This window comes from Stigmatopora argus, chromosome 2 (genome assembly GCF_051989625.1).
Source record: "Stigmatopora argus isolate UIUO_Sarg chromosome 2, RoL_Sarg_1.0, whole genome shotgun sequence".
NCBI classification, from domain to species: domain Eukaryota; kingdom Metazoa; phylum Chordata; class Actinopteri; order Syngnathiformes; family Syngnathidae; genus Stigmatopora; species Stigmatopora argus.
This window is the reverse complement of record NC_135388.1, coordinates 16,150,929-16,169,863: the sequence shown is the minus strand read 5'-3', so window position 1 is coordinate 16,169,863 and position 18,935 is coordinate 16,150,929. Positions and strand designations below refer to the sequence as shown.

The 18,935-nt window shown below is 37.6% G+C and overlaps 1 protein-coding gene across 2 annotated transcripts in view; it reads left to right on the top strand.

Annotated features, from left to right (window-relative positions):
• The window catches only part of lrp4 (low density lipoprotein receptor-related protein 4), a 76,457-nt gene that overhangs the window by 22,558 nt on the left and 34,964 nt on the right, over positions 1–18,935 (top strand). For both annotated transcript variants that reach the window (XM_077624368.1, XM_077624359.1), the window contains exon 2: positions 9,733–9,879. In XM_077624368.1, coding sequence (XP_077480494.1) covers positions 9,733–9,879 — 147 coding nt within the window. The remainder of the gene's footprint in view (positions 1–9,732; positions 9,880–18,935) is intronic.

Genomic DNA, 18,935 nt, shown 5'->3' with positions numbered 1-18,935 from the left:
TAACTGTTCTTTGGTCAAACAGTCAATATTTGTGACAGATGTATACCAAATTCTAATGAAAATACCGCAAAGCAGTTGTAATAGTTGTGCATCTACCACTGTGGAACCAAGCACAATTTTTTCAGTGTTTTTGACATGTAACTTTTAAAACGGCCAGTCTCAGGTGGTGCATCATCCAATAATAACAGTCACAAGTCAATAAATGACAAATGAATGTTGAGCCATGTCCATATGGAACTCAGAAAGTTGTTTCTCTATGAGCTTTTTCACTGTTGTTTACGGGTCTAAAGTAATCTAAGCCAGCAGGCAAGCCGGTACATGCCCCACACTCAGACATCAGACGACACCACTACTGTTTTTTTACGTCACATTTCGGTCATATCACACTGCCCTCGTGGTCTGTGCAATGGAGTGCACATTTTTTTAATCAACACAGATGTATTATCCTGGCAACAGTTCTATCAAAGGAAGATGTCAGTTTGCTTTTCGAAGGAGAGCCTATAATGATAAGGACAAAGAAATAGTAGATTAAGGTCGCCATGTGGCATGCAACATTAGAGATGGAGAGGATTGAGGGGTGCCTATTGGCTAAGTAAAACTGTCAACCAATGGTTATTATTATTTTTCGTAACCTGAATATTTAGAATGTTGAAACATTCATAGAGTATTTTTTTATCTCTATGTACTTTTGATATACCAAATATTTACTTTTCTTTTTTCTTCAAGTTTTTTGCGCTCATTTAATGTTTCATGGCCCTTTCAGCCCAAATCAGTTTCAAGATCATAGATGGGGAAGATTGATAGTGTATTGTTTAGTCAAGGGGAATAATGTAGTTAGTGGGGCCAAGGCTGGCAAGAGGTGTGCTGTGGTGAGCCTGAGCACCATTTGGCCCTCCTTGGGTGTTTTGTAAGGATTTGACAGGTGAAATAGTGTGGGAACTGTGGGGGGTGTTGCTTTAAAATGCTTTTTGTTGAGCTTGTTGGGATGTGGAGGTGCCTAGTGAATTCTCAATAGCTCTGTAGGAGACGTTGGTGAATGGTTGCGTACTGGGAGTAAAAATGGCTTCCCGCAAGAGCTCTACAGATTGTCTTGGAGGCTGGTTCTGGTTCATAGCCCACAACTCTGGTAACCTACGGATGAATGCAAAAATGGTTTGCACTTTTTGCCCCTAATTGATAAGCATACTGTTCTCATTTTGGATTAAAATGAGGTTTGTTGGATAACCAGATTATTCTTCATTTGCACTCGAATGTGTGCATTTTTTTTTGTCAAGGGACAAAGTGATCCTTACAAATAAGCAATTTTGTTCTGTTTTTGTGAGTTCAGTCAGAAACTAGACAAGCAGTGAGTGCAAATGAGAGATGTTTTTGAATGTTTTAGATAGGTATCCCCCCTCCATTAACAGAGGGTAAGATTGAGATCTTATGATATCTTGGGTAAAATTAAGGCAAATTTGGATTTCCAGTAACTGGTCTAGAGCATATAGAGAAGGTTAGGCCAAGAGTACAGCTGAGCGAGGGATTGTTCTGGGCCAGGGCCTGGTGTGGAGTATTGTTCATCTTTGTCTTTTGAGCTGAACAAGATAGGAAAGTTTCACACGCCACTCGCAGGCATCCTGCTGGGCAGCCCCGGAAGGGGGCTATTGCAGCCGGCAAACAAGGCTTAGCCATAGGGATAAATTACTCTGAATAAAGTGGTCTGTGTTTGCCGTTTTCTCCTTCTAAAAGCAGGCTGAAGGGGAAAGAATTTAAACCCAACCACAGGTTGTCTGTTTCAATCCTGAAAAAAAAATCAACGTTCCAAGTGACCAATTTATTATCCCTCCACTCCAACAATCTATAAACTCTCCATGCTGATGTCTGCTGGTATGCTCTTTATTATTGTTGTCTTCTTGTGACTTTGTGGTTTCTTAACCTTACAATGGCTGTTTATTAATAATTATGGGTCATTCATTTTTGCATATGCCTGTTTGAAACCTCACTCAAGTAAAATAATATCATGGCCAAATTCTGGACTAATGTGGAAAACAGTCAGCACTGTAACTAAAGGTCCACTATAATAGAGCAGTCTTTGCTGAAAGACCATAATTTAACATCAGACATATACATGTGCCAACACGGTAGAGGTTAAATCTGCCAAGTGAATCCCTTCATGCTGTGTCATTTTATAACTTAATATTGATTGCAGAGTTGAAACCTCAGTTCCTGTACTTTTTTCCAACAGCCAAGAAGGAGGGTTTCATATTGCCCACAAGGGATTAATCTCTTCTTATTACATTTATACCCTCATAGTGGGTTCAAATTCTCCGACATGGACTAAACTCAGACTGTAATACTTATCTGGCCCTTGCAGCTGCCCCTAAGTCATTTAAGGAAGAAATTTGCTCATGTGCAAAATCCATCGTTGCATTTGATCCTGCACAAAAGAAAGCTATTCCAAAAATTTCAAATGATTTAAACAGGCTAACCTGTGTATTATCGTCATTCACTTTAAGCATGAAACAATTTTGGTAAAGCTAAGATATGATGTCTAATTGGATGTGTGGTTAGCACGGCCGCCTCAAAATTCTGACCTCAAGTGTTCAATCCCAGGCCAGCGTGGGTTTCATCTGTGTACTCCGGTTCCTTCCATATCCCAAAAAACAAGCTTAACACTCCAAATTTTTCCTTGGTATAAGTGTGTGCGTGAATGGGTTTTTGCCTCCTTTTGCCCCTTTTGGCTGGCACTCAATTCGGTGCGTACCCCATCTACTGCCTCAGTTAGCTGGGAAAGCCACCAACATCCCTGTCACCTTCCTGAGGATAAGATGCACAGTAGATGACTACCATTTAATACATATCCCATTTCAATCCAGGTTGGGGTAATGACATTTTCTGTGCTTGATATCTGAATTAAAAGGAAATGTTTGTCTCAAAGCTGAATAAAATATATGAGAGAAGGGACGTGCAATACCATAAGCCAAATATACATATGAAACTTCTGAAATGGAACTAAAACTATCATCAAGTCTTTTCTTACCTCATTCAATCTGTTAAAATTGTAAATTAAGATAATTTCTTCACCAGATAGATTTAAATCTTTCATTGTGGAACCCTTGAGCAATAAAATAATTCAAAGCAAGAAGAGGAGAACGTGGATTTTTTTTGGCATAGATTCATAAAGCTTTTACAGTCTTACTCTGGGCTGAATTTGACATTAACTTTCTTAGAGACGCGTATAAAACAAAAACCGATGAACCAGTAGTATGTGTTAATTTAGGAGATCTGGAATCTCAAACAACATTAATTCTACATAGATGCCATTTCAAGCATAGCTATTCTTACGTTAGTGTTTGTTTGTTTGACTATATTTTTGTTAGAAAGAGCTACCACTTAAAATATAGAAAACCCGTGATTTGGTTGTTTTCACTGTTAATAAAGACCCTATGAAACTCCACCCATTCCTTCATCCCTCCCTATCCATCTCAGGCCATTCAACCAGAATATGTTTTTCAGGTGTTTTGTAGATTGGAACCCCATGTTCTTAAGATCTGTTTAAGAACTTTTTTCAATATCAGTTTTTAGTTACATTTCAAGTCTATTCTGTTCATTTGAGGGAAAACAGTAATGAAAAAGTGCTCGGAAAGGTGTCATGATAATGCTCTGAAAACAAGCCACCTTTTCTTAATGAGTTGTGGTGATTTTAAGTCGATGTTGGATGTGGAATGATATGTATTCTCCTACATGGCAAAAAAAATGGCTTGATTCAGCTTATACTGTTGGATTTCATCAGCTTTGCTCTTGTGTTTATTCATTAGGGGCTGTTTTTTTTCCATTAGAGCTGCTCTACAAATTTCAAAGCGTGCATTTCTACGGAGACATAATACGTATAACATTAAACTAAAGAGAGCAACACTTAAATATTTTGGATTGCCTTTTGACTGTTTATGATTATAGACAAAAAGTAATGCATAACAAGAACAGATCACTTCACTATAGTGAACACTGATGATTTGGGCACATTGAAGCTCTGACACTTGTGTGCATGAGAGAGGCCCCAGTTTGGGGGTAAAGTTGGTGTGTTTGTGTATGTCTATTGAGTGCGTGTATGTGGTGCTCGGGAACCTGCTGACAATCTGTGGATTAGGGCGAGCTTGGACACCAAGTGCTCTCTCAGCACATTACCCACCAAGTATGGAGTTTACAGGCAGAGGCAAAGCATACAGCATTACTGTGTTTATACTGTCAGGCATCACGCTCGCCCGCACACACACACTCACCATACTTCAGTGATGTAACTAAAAAAATATATATTTTGTATTTTCTTTGTAGTGCCAACATACCCGCGTTATAACTGGATAAAACCTAAATGCAATCGGGGGGGAAACAGTAATTCTAAAGTACACGATTCTGAAATTAAATTATTTTCTACGTCCCTTACAATATTTTTGACAGTGATATCTCAACTTCAAATTCAGAGAAATGATTGAATGAAAAGATTTATAAAGTGTACTTGGTCCATGCGAGAACTTTGATGCCTTGAATAAACTAGGAAACAGTAGCAGTGCGATTAGATGTTTATTAGTACATTTAGTCTACTCATTGTAACAATGATAATAACTATGCTTATACACAAAGTTGACTGGAGGTTCAGTATTTACAAACTAGCTCTAGAACAGGGGTGGGCAAACTATACCACAAAGGACCGCAGTGGGTGCGGGTTTTCATTCCAATCCATTGAGGGGACACCTTTTCACCAATCTGGTGTCCTACAAGTGCTATTAGTGGATTGCAGTCAGGTGCTTCTTGTTTTCTGCAGAAATCTCATTGGTTAAACTCTCTGTGCTGGATTGGTTGGAATAAAACCCTGCACCCACAGCGGCCCTCGAGGACCGGTTTGCACATCCCTGCTCTAGAACAAGAGGTGGAATTTAGTTTCTGAATTCCGGCACTTGTTTTTGTAACACATCACTGGATGCACTTGGAAGAATACAGCTTTCTCTGCATCACTTTAGTTTTTACTACATTTTAGTCTCAAGAAACTGATACATTTTGGCACCCAACCCTGTCAAAATTGTCATTCTTTCCCTCCAGCTGCCATTTTGTCTGGATGGTATGACAGTCATGGTGCTGTCTCAGCAGCCGTTGAACAAATACGGATTTTCTCTCTTGTTCACTCTTCACTCTCTGGCTTGAAGCCGCGTACTAGGTTTTTCATCCACTCCGCCTTAAGACACCAAATAAGTCCTCTGAGCTTATAACTAGGACCATCAGAACAGTAGTTTTTTTAAACTGGCCTCCTCAGCAATTTTGCCAAATGCAGCATTTTTAGAGGCTTCATTGCCCCACACTTATGCATGTTTGTTGTCTCTGTAGCTTCCCATTGATGGCTTAAGCTCTCTGCGGAAAATAGTTATGCTGTTGGCAATACAAGATTTCTCCTCAGCACCACTAACTTTCCTGGTTTTCTTACATTTGTATAGAAACTTTCAACTTGCAGTTGCTACACAATTTTTCTTATGCGCTCTTGACAACCTTTCCAATTCGTTTTATGTTAATATTATTTGTAATCTCCTTCCTTATTTTTATTTTCTGCATTGGTCTCATTGTGTCTAGATCTTGCTTCCTCAATGGAGTGCCAGCCAGAATAACCGGCAGCCTTTCACTTATCCCTGGCCAAGTCTAATGTTATCTTTGAACTCAATTCAGAGACTGCTGGCCCAGCTATGGATCGTGTCTGTGGGTTTGTGTGTTTGTGTGGGCTATCAATTGAACACATTTAAATTTATTTCCTCGTTTCAACGAAGAGCTCTTTAGCAGCAAGGGAATATATCACTAAAGATGTAATTATGATGTTTCTTTCATGAGAAGAACCTCTGTATCCTCCCCCACACTCCTCAGTTTCACTTAGTTAATTGGCACACACTGTTCTGTATGTGTTTGGGTGCCTTCTGTTATGTGCTTGAATGAGTCACTGCGCATGACTAACATGTGGCAGTGTGTCACTGCATTTCAGTGAGACTGGAGATTGTTTGGCATTAAAGGCTGGTGAACAGCAGTCAGAAAAAAATCCCTCTCGCTGTGCTTTAAGGAATTGATTGAATGGCACTGTTTGATAAGAGCTTGAGATGAGCAGGCGTGAAAAGAAACCTATGTTGTGTGCAAGTGAGCAAGCCAAAGGGATGAGCTTGTGATGATGAACCTGTCCAGAAGGATTGTTAGTTATGCTTTGAACATTTGGCTTAAAGTCAGAGCTTGTTTGCCAGGCACTTTGAGTACATTCCCAAGTCTCGCAACCAGATATTTTGCGGTGTTTTAGAATTCCAAAATCTTTGCAAAACCTCAAAATTTACTCTTTGAAACACAAACAACCCTCAAAATTTACTCTTTGAAACACAAAAAACCCCTCAAAATTTACTCTTTGAAACACAAAAATAGGAAGTTTGAGCTTAATTTAAAAGTGATTGGGAAAGCAGCAGTTTTCAGAGAACTGAAAATGTCTTGTTGCTATTTAAACGTGAAAAAACACCGGACACGAATAATAGGCGTACAATTTTTCAACTCCTGCTGCTGTGGTTACCAGCTGACTGTGCCGCTACAGCTTGACATATGATGGGCAAATTTGGAGGTGGAAATGAGCCAGTGGAGCAAAGGAACTGGCCTGTTTGGCATCTTGTACTCATATCAGCGTGGCAGAGTGCACAGAACCACAGTGAACATAGTGAGTGTGTTTGTTTTGGTTGGGGAAACTTTCAATTACACTTACGTTCTTTCCGTCTTATGTCGATTTCCTTAGCATGTTATGCAGATGATCCCTCCCTGTGTGGAGTTTGCATGTTCTATCTGTTTCTACATGGGTTTTCCCCAAGTACTCCAGTTTCCTCCCAAGTCCCAAAACATGCATGATAGGGTGGTTAAACACTCTAAATTGTCCCAAAGTATGAATGTGAGCATGAATGGTTGTTCGTTTCCATGTGCCCTGGGATTTGTTAGCAACCAATACAGAATGTCCCCGGCCTACAGCCCATAGTTGGCTCGGATAGGCTAAAGCATCCCGTGGCCCTTTAAGGATAAGCAGAATGGAAAATGAATGATTCTGTATGTGTTAGTATGTCTCATTCAGTCTACAATTTGGCAAAGTTAATAAAGCTTAAACTCTTGGCTGACAGCAAGTTAGGATACCAGTTGGTTTGAGTGTAATGTTGCTGGGAAACAGCTGGCCTATTGCAGCTACATTGGCCCTACCAATCTACAGCAGCAGAATGGGAGAGAGGATACACAACAAGGATGTATTGTCTCTCCATTCCCATCACCCACTGTTGCTGTCTGATGACCCAATATACCCCCCTCTATTTCTTATCTATTATCAAAGCATCGTACTATAAGAAAAATGCAGTTCTGACCCTGCAGGTAGACTTCTGGGCGGTCCAGGGCTAATTAACTTGCAGCTTTTTTACACAGCTCAATGCTTATGACCACCCGCTCTCCAAGCCGGGTTGCTCTTGTGTGTTTTGGCCTTCTAGTCTCTACTACATTCCTCACACCTTAATTATAACAACTACAGTTTAGGAAATAAATGGTAAATGCCACCTGCTTAGATACAAGACTTCCACATTGTATCCATCTTTGGTTCATTGTGCTTGGTAGAGCTAGAATTTGTGGCCCAGCAGCTCCCTGTGGGTCTGGACAGGCATGGTGTTAGGGTGAGTTTGTGGGATCATTCGTGTTTACTTGAGATGTAGGACCACCTGTGCTGTCCCACAGCAGGTCTGTTTAGACAATTTGCAGCTGAAGCTGTGGTGGATCCTTGGTGGTCTCCGTTTTCTTTTTATTTTCTGACAGTGCCCTATTAGAAGACGCAGAGCAGCTTCTGGCAGCGAAAGTTTCGAATATGCTTACCGTACTGTTGCTTGACAACCAACTTCAACGATTCTTCATCTGCCATTGGCTATAAAGAAGCATATTATTCTTTTTCTGCATCTACTGTCATCCTTCACCATTTTGCGGCTTCAGTACATCACATTTTTTTATTTATTTTTAATATTAAGTATCCAAATCAAAAATGTTCATAAAAATGAGCTTACTGTGCAATCTAGATGGCCGGCAGCCTCGCTGAGTGGATTTTTGAAAACAAACAACTTCCGGTTCACGTAATGTAAAAACAAGAATATATCGTAATTATACGACTTTTTTCCCTCCCCATATTACCTCAATCCCCTAACATTACGCAGAGAGCAGTTTTGTGCTCACACATACTTAACCTCAACAAAAGTTGAAGCCTGTGAAACCAAACAACTTCCGGACAACAAGGAACAAAATGGCTAATAATATTACGATTTGAATCTTATAATAGCACAACGTATGGCTTAATGTTCGTCATATTTTGATTTTAATCTCAAAATAGTTCTTGTAAAAAAAAATTCTCTCGCAATATTACAATGTGTGACTTGTAGTTTCCCTCATTACATTCACTACATTTTATATAGATCTTTTTAAAAACTGAAAAAATACTATTTATTTACTTGTCATCCAAGTTAAAAACCACTCTAGTTGCTATACATTCAGCATTTTTAGTTATTAATCAATTAGACTATGACCTTTCACATCAGTTAAACGTCAGATGCTGCGTATCACAGAACTATGAAATGATTCAACCCCAAAACATTATAAACCAGCAAACAACGAAATTTGGGTTTTCCTTTTTCTTTCCTTCATGGCACGGAGAGAAAGAATGTGGGGAAGGGCTGGAAATAAGAGGGACAGTTTTAGGGGGATGTGTGATGAAGGGATTGTGAAAAGAAAGGAATAGGAAGAAAGAATGGTGACTAAAAAAGAAAGAGGGCATTAATTTAGTGCAATGGGAGGGATCTGAAGGTTACTGAGCTCTCTCTGCCAAGCCCTGCTGGGTTGACGGATGCCTTTGTGAAGGAGCCAGAAAACACATACACATACTATTCAAAACCATCCATGAACTTGGGCTCGTGTTGATGAGTTTTTTTATTTATTTAATTTTTATAAATGAACAAATTCTTTATTTCCATGAATAATTTACGTGTATTTATTGTATTATTTCTTGAAACCTTACTAATAAGGTGCCTGATCCAAAAGGCCTTGAGAGAGACAAGTGTATTTATTTTAAAGGATGTCGAGGTTTACCTGATAGTGTTGGCCACAAACTACAGAAAGCTGTGTGAACAATGGATGTTCCATCACTCGGGAAGTCATGGTCATTATGGACATATTAGGTTAATAAGTGTGGGATTTGTTTCCCGTGCATTAGTCATGGAACATACTGTGTTTTCAGTATATATTACATCTAAAGTCCAAAACTCTGGCTTTTTTTGCAATAAATATGCATTCAAATGAAAATTAATATGGATTTATGTGTATGTCCATAGATGTACTTTTTTCAGGTAATCATCTTAGTGAAGCGGTCCCACACATTCCAATAGGTGTGGAGGTTATGTTTTGGTTAATAATGTAATGTTAATTTTTTAATTATGCAAAACTTGTCATCAAAATTTGGACTTGGAATATGTAAAATAGCACACATTAATTTCTGCTTTTATGTGTTAACAATGTGGAGTGAATGATTTTTGTGTTATGTTTTTTTTCTTCTTTTTTTATGGTTAGAGATGGTCATCTGCAAGATATATTTACTTACAGTGTGGATGCTGAGCTTTTTTCTTGTCTTTGGACATTTACTTCAAACAGCTTTTACTCATCCTAACTCATCCTTTTTTGTGTGTGTAGGAGTTGACGGCAGTGCTGAGTGTTCCTGTGGGAGGAACCACTTCACATGTGCGGTCAGTGCATTTGGTGAGTGCACCTGCATACCAGCTCAGTGGCAATGCGATGGAGACAACGACTGCGGGGACCATAGTGATGAGGATGGATGCAGTGAGTTGACACGACTGATTATTTTTTTATGAGCCCCATTCCTTTTCCATTTTCTTAGTTGACCATTATTAAAATTAAGTTAACAGTTTGAAGAACAACCATACAAAGTATGTGAACAACTATTTTTAAAACTGCTGGGATATTTCTTTTCTCGACACCAATTTTGTCACTTTGTATGTAATAACCATACCAAATGATTGTATTTGTTTAGCAGAAGTGAGCAGTAGCAATATGCATCGGTGTATGTGACCTTGCAGTACAAGTGCCTGACTGACATTCTGTAGCAAACAGTTTGATTTGATAGAGATCTTAGAGACATTGATGATTGTGTGTCAGAACATTACAGTTGAGCGAAGCATGATATTTTCTTCGACTGCTAAAATTGCTGCAATAGTGTGAAAAAGAAGCTCCCCTATGATTTGCCACTTTAGAAATCTTTCCAATCAATTTTGGATTTTTGGGATGCTCAATTATGCTCAATTTCCATCAATCGCTGTCACATTTAATTACTTAGAAACTAGGAGAGGGTAGGCTAAGTGGTATCGATCTGTGGCCAATTTAATCCCTGATTGTGACAAATGGATCTTTTGTGTGTTGTTAAATGAAGGAGACACATGGAAGCAGTTAAAAGATATCGCAGCATGTAGGGGGATGTCTCTAAATCATTAGTACTGTCCAGCTTGAGGAGTCCTCTGCTTCCTTAATTTACTCTCAGTCATAGCCCACCCACATGAAGTCAGAGTGACCAGGCTTTAAAAAGTGCCACTACAAATAATCAGTGGTAAATGACCAAGTATGGAGCAAAACAATTGTTAATTTGAATAAATATGCTCACACTGTCCACACTAAGTCATATTTGGTCTCTGAAACTGATCTGTTCTGGGACCCCAATTTTTAAACCACCCCTATCTTTATAGTAATATGTCCAGTTGTATTGTGTTTACACAGACAATTCTATAAATTAAAGGCTAAGCAGCATATCCCAAAAGAAATAATGTTTAGACCTGAAAAGTAAAAATAAAAAAAATCAGGTATTTGCAGTTTGATTATATCACTCTCATGATATTAGGACTACGAGTACCTTTTTGATGTGAAAGTTTAGATCCTAAATGCCACACACATACAGTTCTTCTCAGCACATTTTGAACAGTGTGATTCTGTGTCTTCTTGAATGCCTTTTGAAAATGCACATTAATGCCAATTTATCAATTTTCAAGAAAAAAAAGCCACCATTGTTATGTATCACAGAACATGAATGTGGAGTCTCTGAATCTTCCCGTTGTAAATTTTCGATTTAATTACGATGTGGGAATCACATGGAAATTGGCTAGTGCATATACTATGCCTTTGTGTGTGTTGTGTGTCAGCAAGGATGGAAATGATGATTTATGCTTCTGTTCATTCAGATAAAGTTTCATCTCTTTATTGAGACCCTGAAGGTGAAAAAGAGAGTTCGTAAGATACTTTGAAGAGCATTACAATTTTATTTTACAAGCCTGTGATTTCATTGAGCTAAAAGACCAGATGAATGACACCACATTAATATAGTTGACTCAAGGTGGGTAGGAAATGTCTTTGCAGCAACTGGCTTTGACCTTAACTATGATGGTATATGTTGACAGTCGGCAAGTGAAAATGAAAACATCTTACCATCTTAACACCTCTTGAGTCATGAATCTGCCAATTTGGGTATTTGGCCGGAATTTAGAATGTTTTGAAAAACAATATTTTAAGATGGTGGCACCAGTATGTTGGGTTGTGTCAATTTAATTAATCAATTTGTTGATCCTTGAGTTACAAAATGGTGGCTATAATGTTTTTACTTTATTGTTATTGTTTTCCTCAATAATTTGAAACCCTGTTAAGTAGAATGCAGAATGCAAACTACTAAATATGCATTCTGTTTCAAACTACGTAAATAACCCCCCAAAAAACCCAAGGCGATTTACATGGAACAAAAAATAAAATGTTGAAAGTTGTAGCAAACGGTAATGGGAGTCTTGGGTGGTGTGTCAAAGCACGCAGACAGACAGGCAATGATGTTTTTATTGGGGTTTATTCCACACCACAAAAAAGACCAACGCACACGCTGTCACGCCAAAGTCCCGAGACCAACAACAAATACTTTGGGCTTTTCCCCAGAACATGATACCCCCCACGATAGTTGAATAGGCGAATTATGTAACGCACAACGAAGTTTTCGTTTTTGGCTCGCCTTAACTTACCTTAACGATTAATTTTGAAACGCAACGTCATGTTGTAAATAAGATTTGCATTTTGCATGTTATCAAAACGTTCAATTAATTTGAAAGTTAAGTAATGTGCTCACTTTTGATGCGTATAGATTCTCATCAGTTGTTTCAAGCTGTGTAGACGTGCCAGCTCTCAAAATGAAAGCGTGAATAATAGTTGATTTCCTGTTTGTTTCTTTGCTAGAATTAACTATTGAAAAAAGGGAAACTATTTGAAAAGCATTAGAAAATTAGATAACATTGAGTTTTGTTTTTGTACGCGTCTCTGCTTAAGTCATTAAATTGGAAAATTCTCTTGACCCACTTTAAAATATGATTTTTGAAGTTTGGAAGCTCTGCTGTTTATCTTCCACATTATTGCCATTTAAATCATGTTGCCTGCAACTCCCCATAAGTGTAAAGAATGTGAGCGTAAATGCTTTCATCTTCAGTAAGATATAGGATACCTGTCGATGTAAAATTTCAGCAAGTCGCCTCTTTGAAACACTGACTGCAACATTATTAAAGATATGACATGGTGCGCCATGCATTCTTTATCCAAAACTCACAAATAACAGCCGTTTGCTATCCATATGCAAAATCTTCTAATCAGTCTTTCTGAACTGTGGCATTTTAAATCACTGCTGGAGTAGCCTGAAATTATTGTATAATGATATATAAGGTAGTTTTGTCTGTGACATTGCATTTAGTTTGTGCTGCGTTGCTAGGTCACACCGGTCAGTTATGTTTGACTTGCATCATAAATTCCTAGAGGGTCACAGTTCAACTCCCATTGCAGACACCAAAAAAGCAAAATATTATTATATCTGACTACTCTTGAGTTTTACTTGAACTAGGAAGTTAACCACCATAAGTGCTGTTTGTGCATTGTTTTTAATAATACATTTCACTTTTTCTGAATTAGTATACATTTTATCGAAGATTTATATTTTTAAAATCAATTTAATAATTTTACTTCTTTTCCCCCCCATCATACATAATCACTTCAAGCCTTTTATTTATTTTATTATGACCATCTCCCTGAAGCTTTGAATGAAGTTTTTGATACATTAGCATAATCTTCAAATCCTCGTTTGTCCTCTACTTGTCTGTTTTCTTCAAGCCATGCCTAGTACAGGCTGTTTACTGTCCTCTTTCTTGTGTATTTACAGCATCTGCTCTATATGATGGCACAGTAAAGACATAAGGGAACATCAAGGAACATATGATTAGCAAGAACACAATTTAATCTTTTTGTGCATGTGCTCTTTTGACGTGACTTTAGGGAAACTCAGTGCCAAAATGTGAAAGAAGTGTTTCAATATATTCTATTAAGTATTCTGGATTATCATTAATATAGATATATTGAGTAATTTTGATGACCGTATTTTGCCGTTTAATATATTAAATGATTTTTGCTTTTTTGAGCGTCCCGTTTGTGCGCTATTTAATATAACCCTGCCGTTTAATATACCCGGGTATATTAAACGGCAACTCAGCTTTTTTGGCAAGATTTGTATAGTGATCATGGGAGCATAATTATAGATATTTAAGTTCATTAAAATTCCAAGTCAGACTTTATTCAGCAGTAAGTAGTTTTAACCTGAGCAGTAAGTACCGTAATTACTCGAATATAACGCGCACTCGAAAATAACACGCAGGTAATTTTGGGCCAAAAAAATCTGGAAAAACGCAGTACTCGAATATAGTGCGCACCTAAAATTTCCCGCTGACGAAAATCAGAAATCTTACCTTTTTTTCTTCGTTTCACGATTGTTTTGTTCAAAACCGGATAGAGAAATCTTCAGGTACGAGCGTGTCGAGTGTCGTGCAGTTGGGAGTTATGCGTTTGAATTTTAGGGCAATAGATGATACACAGAGTGGACAAACATATCATGTAGACATGTTATGTTGCAATACCTTTTAGACTTCCTTGAACATTGACTACATTTCAATTGACAATACCATGTTTTAATTCAAATATCTATTGTCATTCTCAAACAAGAAAAGGAACATACAAATTGAATAAATAAATGATTTGAAGATATGCACAATGGAAAAGACTATCACATGTAACAAGGGAATGTACTGCCCCCCGCTGGACATATTTTTAAATACAAGTACGTACTACACTACAATGTAGTATTCTACTTTCCAGCTTATTAATGCAGGATTGTGATGTTTGTGAGGCTTGACGATCTTTAATATGCGTGTATTTTGAATTCAAAGTTGGAAATTGCACAATGTCCGTGCGTCAAAGTGAGTTTGACAATGCTTTTTTCGATCGAAAATTTGTAATTTATTTTAGTTATTGATTATAACACGCGCCCCCAACTATTGGAATTAATTATATAGCAAAAATATGCGTGTTATATTCGAGTAATTACGGTAGTTTTATTCTGCAAAACGTTGATGAACCCCATCACGGCATAAAATGTGCGTAGTGGATCGTACCTTCCCGTTTGTGCGCCATTTAATATACCCCTGCTGTTTGATATACCCGGGTATATTAAATAGGGGGTATATTAAACAGCAAAATACGGTACTAATACTAAAACAAATTGAGATCCAGCAATTGTATACACTAAACGATATCTGGGTGAAGAAGATGGTTTTGCTGTTGTGTTCATTTTTGCACTTATGGCAGAATGAGCATCAATACCGAGTTTTACAGCAGTGGCTTTTTGATCTCAAAGAGCGGGCCTAGATCTCTTTTCTGATGTTCGAGCGCGAGCTCACAAATGTAGGTCATATTTCACGGCTTGTGTTTATTCTCCGTATAATCAATTATTTTGTCGGCCTTTGAATTATTATTAATTTTTTTATCCTCAGCGTTATCGTCAGTAATGGACTAATCTTGGCAGCCTTTTTGTCAAGTAGTGTGGTAGAGAAGGTCCGCTTAAACCTATCACACAGAATGGTGCTGGATATGCTTGCAAGGAAAAAAGGATAAAAAATCTGCTGGTAACTCTGCTCCACCCTGCTAGTGTCAAAAAAATTCTGGCTCCTGATTATCGCTATCTAAAACAGTGGTTCTTAACCTGGGTTCAATTGAACCTTACAGGTTCGGTGATACACTATTTTTAATTAAAATTAATGACTTAATTAAAACAATTAATTCTGTGATTTGTTTGTGCGCCAACTGTTCCTTTTCTAAAATTTAAGGCTAAACTAAATCCAGTGTTTTCCGCACTATAAGGCACACTACCAAGACCTAAATGTCCTCCTTCTTGTATATAGGCCAATATTGTTTTTTCATGGTATGACATTCCATTTTGCGCACCTCCATCTTGTTGACGCATGACAACCACTACTTTTACTACATCTAATACGCCTTATTATATATAGAAACCATATTAAAATATGTCATCTATTAAAGGTGTGTGGAAAATATGGTATATCTTTTATATGTTGGATGTAATTTTCATTCTCTCTAATAATAGATCTACATTTCAGTGCAACAAAATATTTTCATTGAAGATGATCTGGAGGGGAAGTGATGTGTTAGACAAGAAAAAAAATAGATATTTCCTGAAGATCCTCAGAACCCGTAAATGTGCTCTTGTCTTTCTTCGGGTCTTCATCTGTTTTCCAGACAGCCTTCTTTTTCTAAAGATGTTCATCCCTTCATCTGTTGAATCCCGATGATGAGAAGCTTTAAGGCAGATATATTGGTCCCATTAGAGCCACTTGATTCCGCTGCTCTACAGGAAAAAAGCGGGCCATTAACTCGCTGCTCAAGGCCACTTAAAGATACACATATGTCCTTGCAGCACACACACATGGACGCAAAGTTGTGCCTAGGATTTTTATTACTCAAGGTGGTAGAAACCTACTTTTCCCTCTTTGAAATAGAATTTACAATCACTTCACTAACCTTTAAAGTTAATTCCTTTGTTTATGGTTTAGAAAACTTGTCTTTGAAACCTAAAGATTAAGATTTTAGAGGTTATAAAACAAAGTAAGTTTTTATTCCAGGCTGTTCTATCTGGATCCAAGAAAAGGTATTACAACACATGGACCTATTTCAAATCATGCAATAAATACACCAATCTTGCTTCCTAGTGACATCACAATTTTTTCCCTCTCTTCTTTTTTGAGGGTTTGCCGAGACTTTCAGACTTTTTATTTTTTTGTTTTGGAATGTACTTCTTTAACTGTCCGGAAATTAGCTTGGCCAGCCAGAGACCTTCCAGTTGTTGCCCCTATTGGATCAAGGCCATTTTAATTGAGCAATTACCAGTCATCCGTTGTCAACCAAGACATTCAATATGATGTGGTGAGGAAGTACCAAGGAATACAGAGTCAGATTGAGACATTATAAAAAGTCACACTAATTGCTCTTTTGTTCTTATTCTTGTCTTCACCTCCTCTTTACTATTAGGAAAGTTTACTATTCAAACTATGGAACCGAACTGTATATACTACGTCAAGATGAGATCTAAATCTCCTTTAGAACAGCAGACGATTCATCCTGGTGTATTATCTCGGTAGTTTGTCACATCAGCACTTCCAAATTTAGTCATTTTGGCTCCTTTTGCGCTGCCCATCGGGACTTCCAAGCGCAGTGTGAAAAGGTTTTTTGTTTTGTTGTTTTGGCTGTGTCATTGGTGGTTTTTGTTTTGCACGACTGACACTTGGGTTATAATTGGAACTAAAAAAAGCCACAGTTTGAAGCAAAAACGCACAAGTCAAAAAATTGGGTGAGAGTTACAGAGTTGTCTTCCTTTCGACAGTTACTTGTACTGGTTTCAAATCCATTGGCAAGAAGACAGTTATAGGGCAAAGAGAAATGGGACAAAAGGCTGCAATTACTGGAATCCGTCAAAGGGGAAGTTTTAAATGTTATGAGGGTTTTATGAGTGTGTGGGTGTGTATGTATGTCATCGGTTTTAGAGACAAATGCATTGATTGCTAAAGAGTTCTAAGCAGTATCCAAAAAACAAGACCTTGTCAACCATCTGAGGGTCTCCCGTGAATACACTTGATAAAGTGAAATAAGAAGTGCCTCCATGCATTTTATGTGATAAGAACGACATTGTTCTTGGGTTTTTCACTGTCGGAATAGGATGTGATGCACATTATAATTCATTGTGTTTTCAAACTGTGCCAGGAAGTATAAACCCTGTGGTTCCAGAGATTGCTACTGGAGGCTGGCTTCAAAATAGAGCAATCTCCCCTTCACTTGCATTTAAACTTCCCGGCTTCACCATTAAAGTATACCAGTTTAAAGACTGGTACAAACTTGGAAATTGGAACTTTATGGTAACACCATCACTTCATGACTTGTAAGTCATGAATTGTAAGGTGGTGGCACAATCTCTTTTGGCAGACAAATTTAGTTATTTTCTTTTAGCATTTTTCCACAGCTAAATTTTCTCTTACCCATTAATTGTAGAAGAAGACAATGAAACAAAACTATTACATTCTCTATTTCACTTCAGCTATCAGTTTATGCAGAGATATTTGTTTACTTTTCTTTCCTTCTTACTAGTTCAAGATATTTTCACAATCAATATCCCAGCACACAACCGTCGTGAGGACGTGGTAGAATGGAAAATGAATGAATATGGATCACATGATCGACTTTTCAACAACTGCAAATAAAAGCACCCTTCTGGAGCCTGTCTGCATAGTAAATAAGTCATATATATATATATGGTTAGGAGTTAGGGTTATATATATATATATATATAAATATATTTATATATATATATATATATATATATATATATATATATATATATATATATATATATATATATATATATATATATATATATATATATATATATATATATATAGAACCCTCTCTGTGTCTGTGCCTTAAATCCTTAAATAATGTAATATCCAAGTAAGAGTATGTGGGTCAGTGGAGCTTTGCTTTACCCAAGAGAGCTAGCGCCACACCCCAACACACACACCGACTGAGCCCCAAGTTGTCTGCTTGTCTGCCATGGTGGTTAACTCTCTGTGTGACGTCATGCATTTTTCATAAAGTCTACAAAGCTCGGTCAATATTTAATACCTTCGATTGACAACCGAGCCCTCTGGCAAGATTAGCCCCCCTATTTTCGCTTTTATCCATCTCTAGTCCATAATTAAATTAGCCATGTCTGCGCATGACAAAGAGACAGTCATTAGACAGTGAAGTTAAGCAGGAATGCTCAGAGTTGAGCTGGGCAGACATTGTAGATCTTTGCATTGTAGAGTGGAAAGGTGGGATAAATGTGGATCTGGTTCAAGCAAATAATAAATATTAAATGTTTTTTGTGGCTTGTCACGCTTATTTGTCTTTACTTGTCATTCAAATGAAATGAAGTTTAATTGTATGGCGTCTGTCTCTGTTGGAGCCAGTTTTGTTATTACTGACAAATGGGGTCAGGACCCAAACACCATACAAGTTATTCCTTTTACACAGTGTTACAACATATCCATGAAGCAAACATATCCAGAGCTGCCAACCTCCATCGACCCCATTTCAGAAGTACTCTTGTCCCATTTCCAGAGTTTTATGTTTTCATCAGGAGTGAATGTGATTCACGCAAATTCGATATAAAATGTAAAAAATAACGGACAATTTAAATCGAACTGTTGTTATCATGATTGGATGATTCACAATGCACTCGTGTTGCTGAATTCATCCAGTTTATAGTGCAGTTGAATCAAATTGGTAAGTAAGATGGCGGAAGGACGTAGCGATGGTATGGATTTTTTGCTTACTTTGCAACTATCTGCATGCAGGCTGTCATTTTCCTTTATCCTTATTTTCTTTCATTTCAATGGCTTCTTAGCTTTTTTATGTTTTTATGTTCACACTGACAA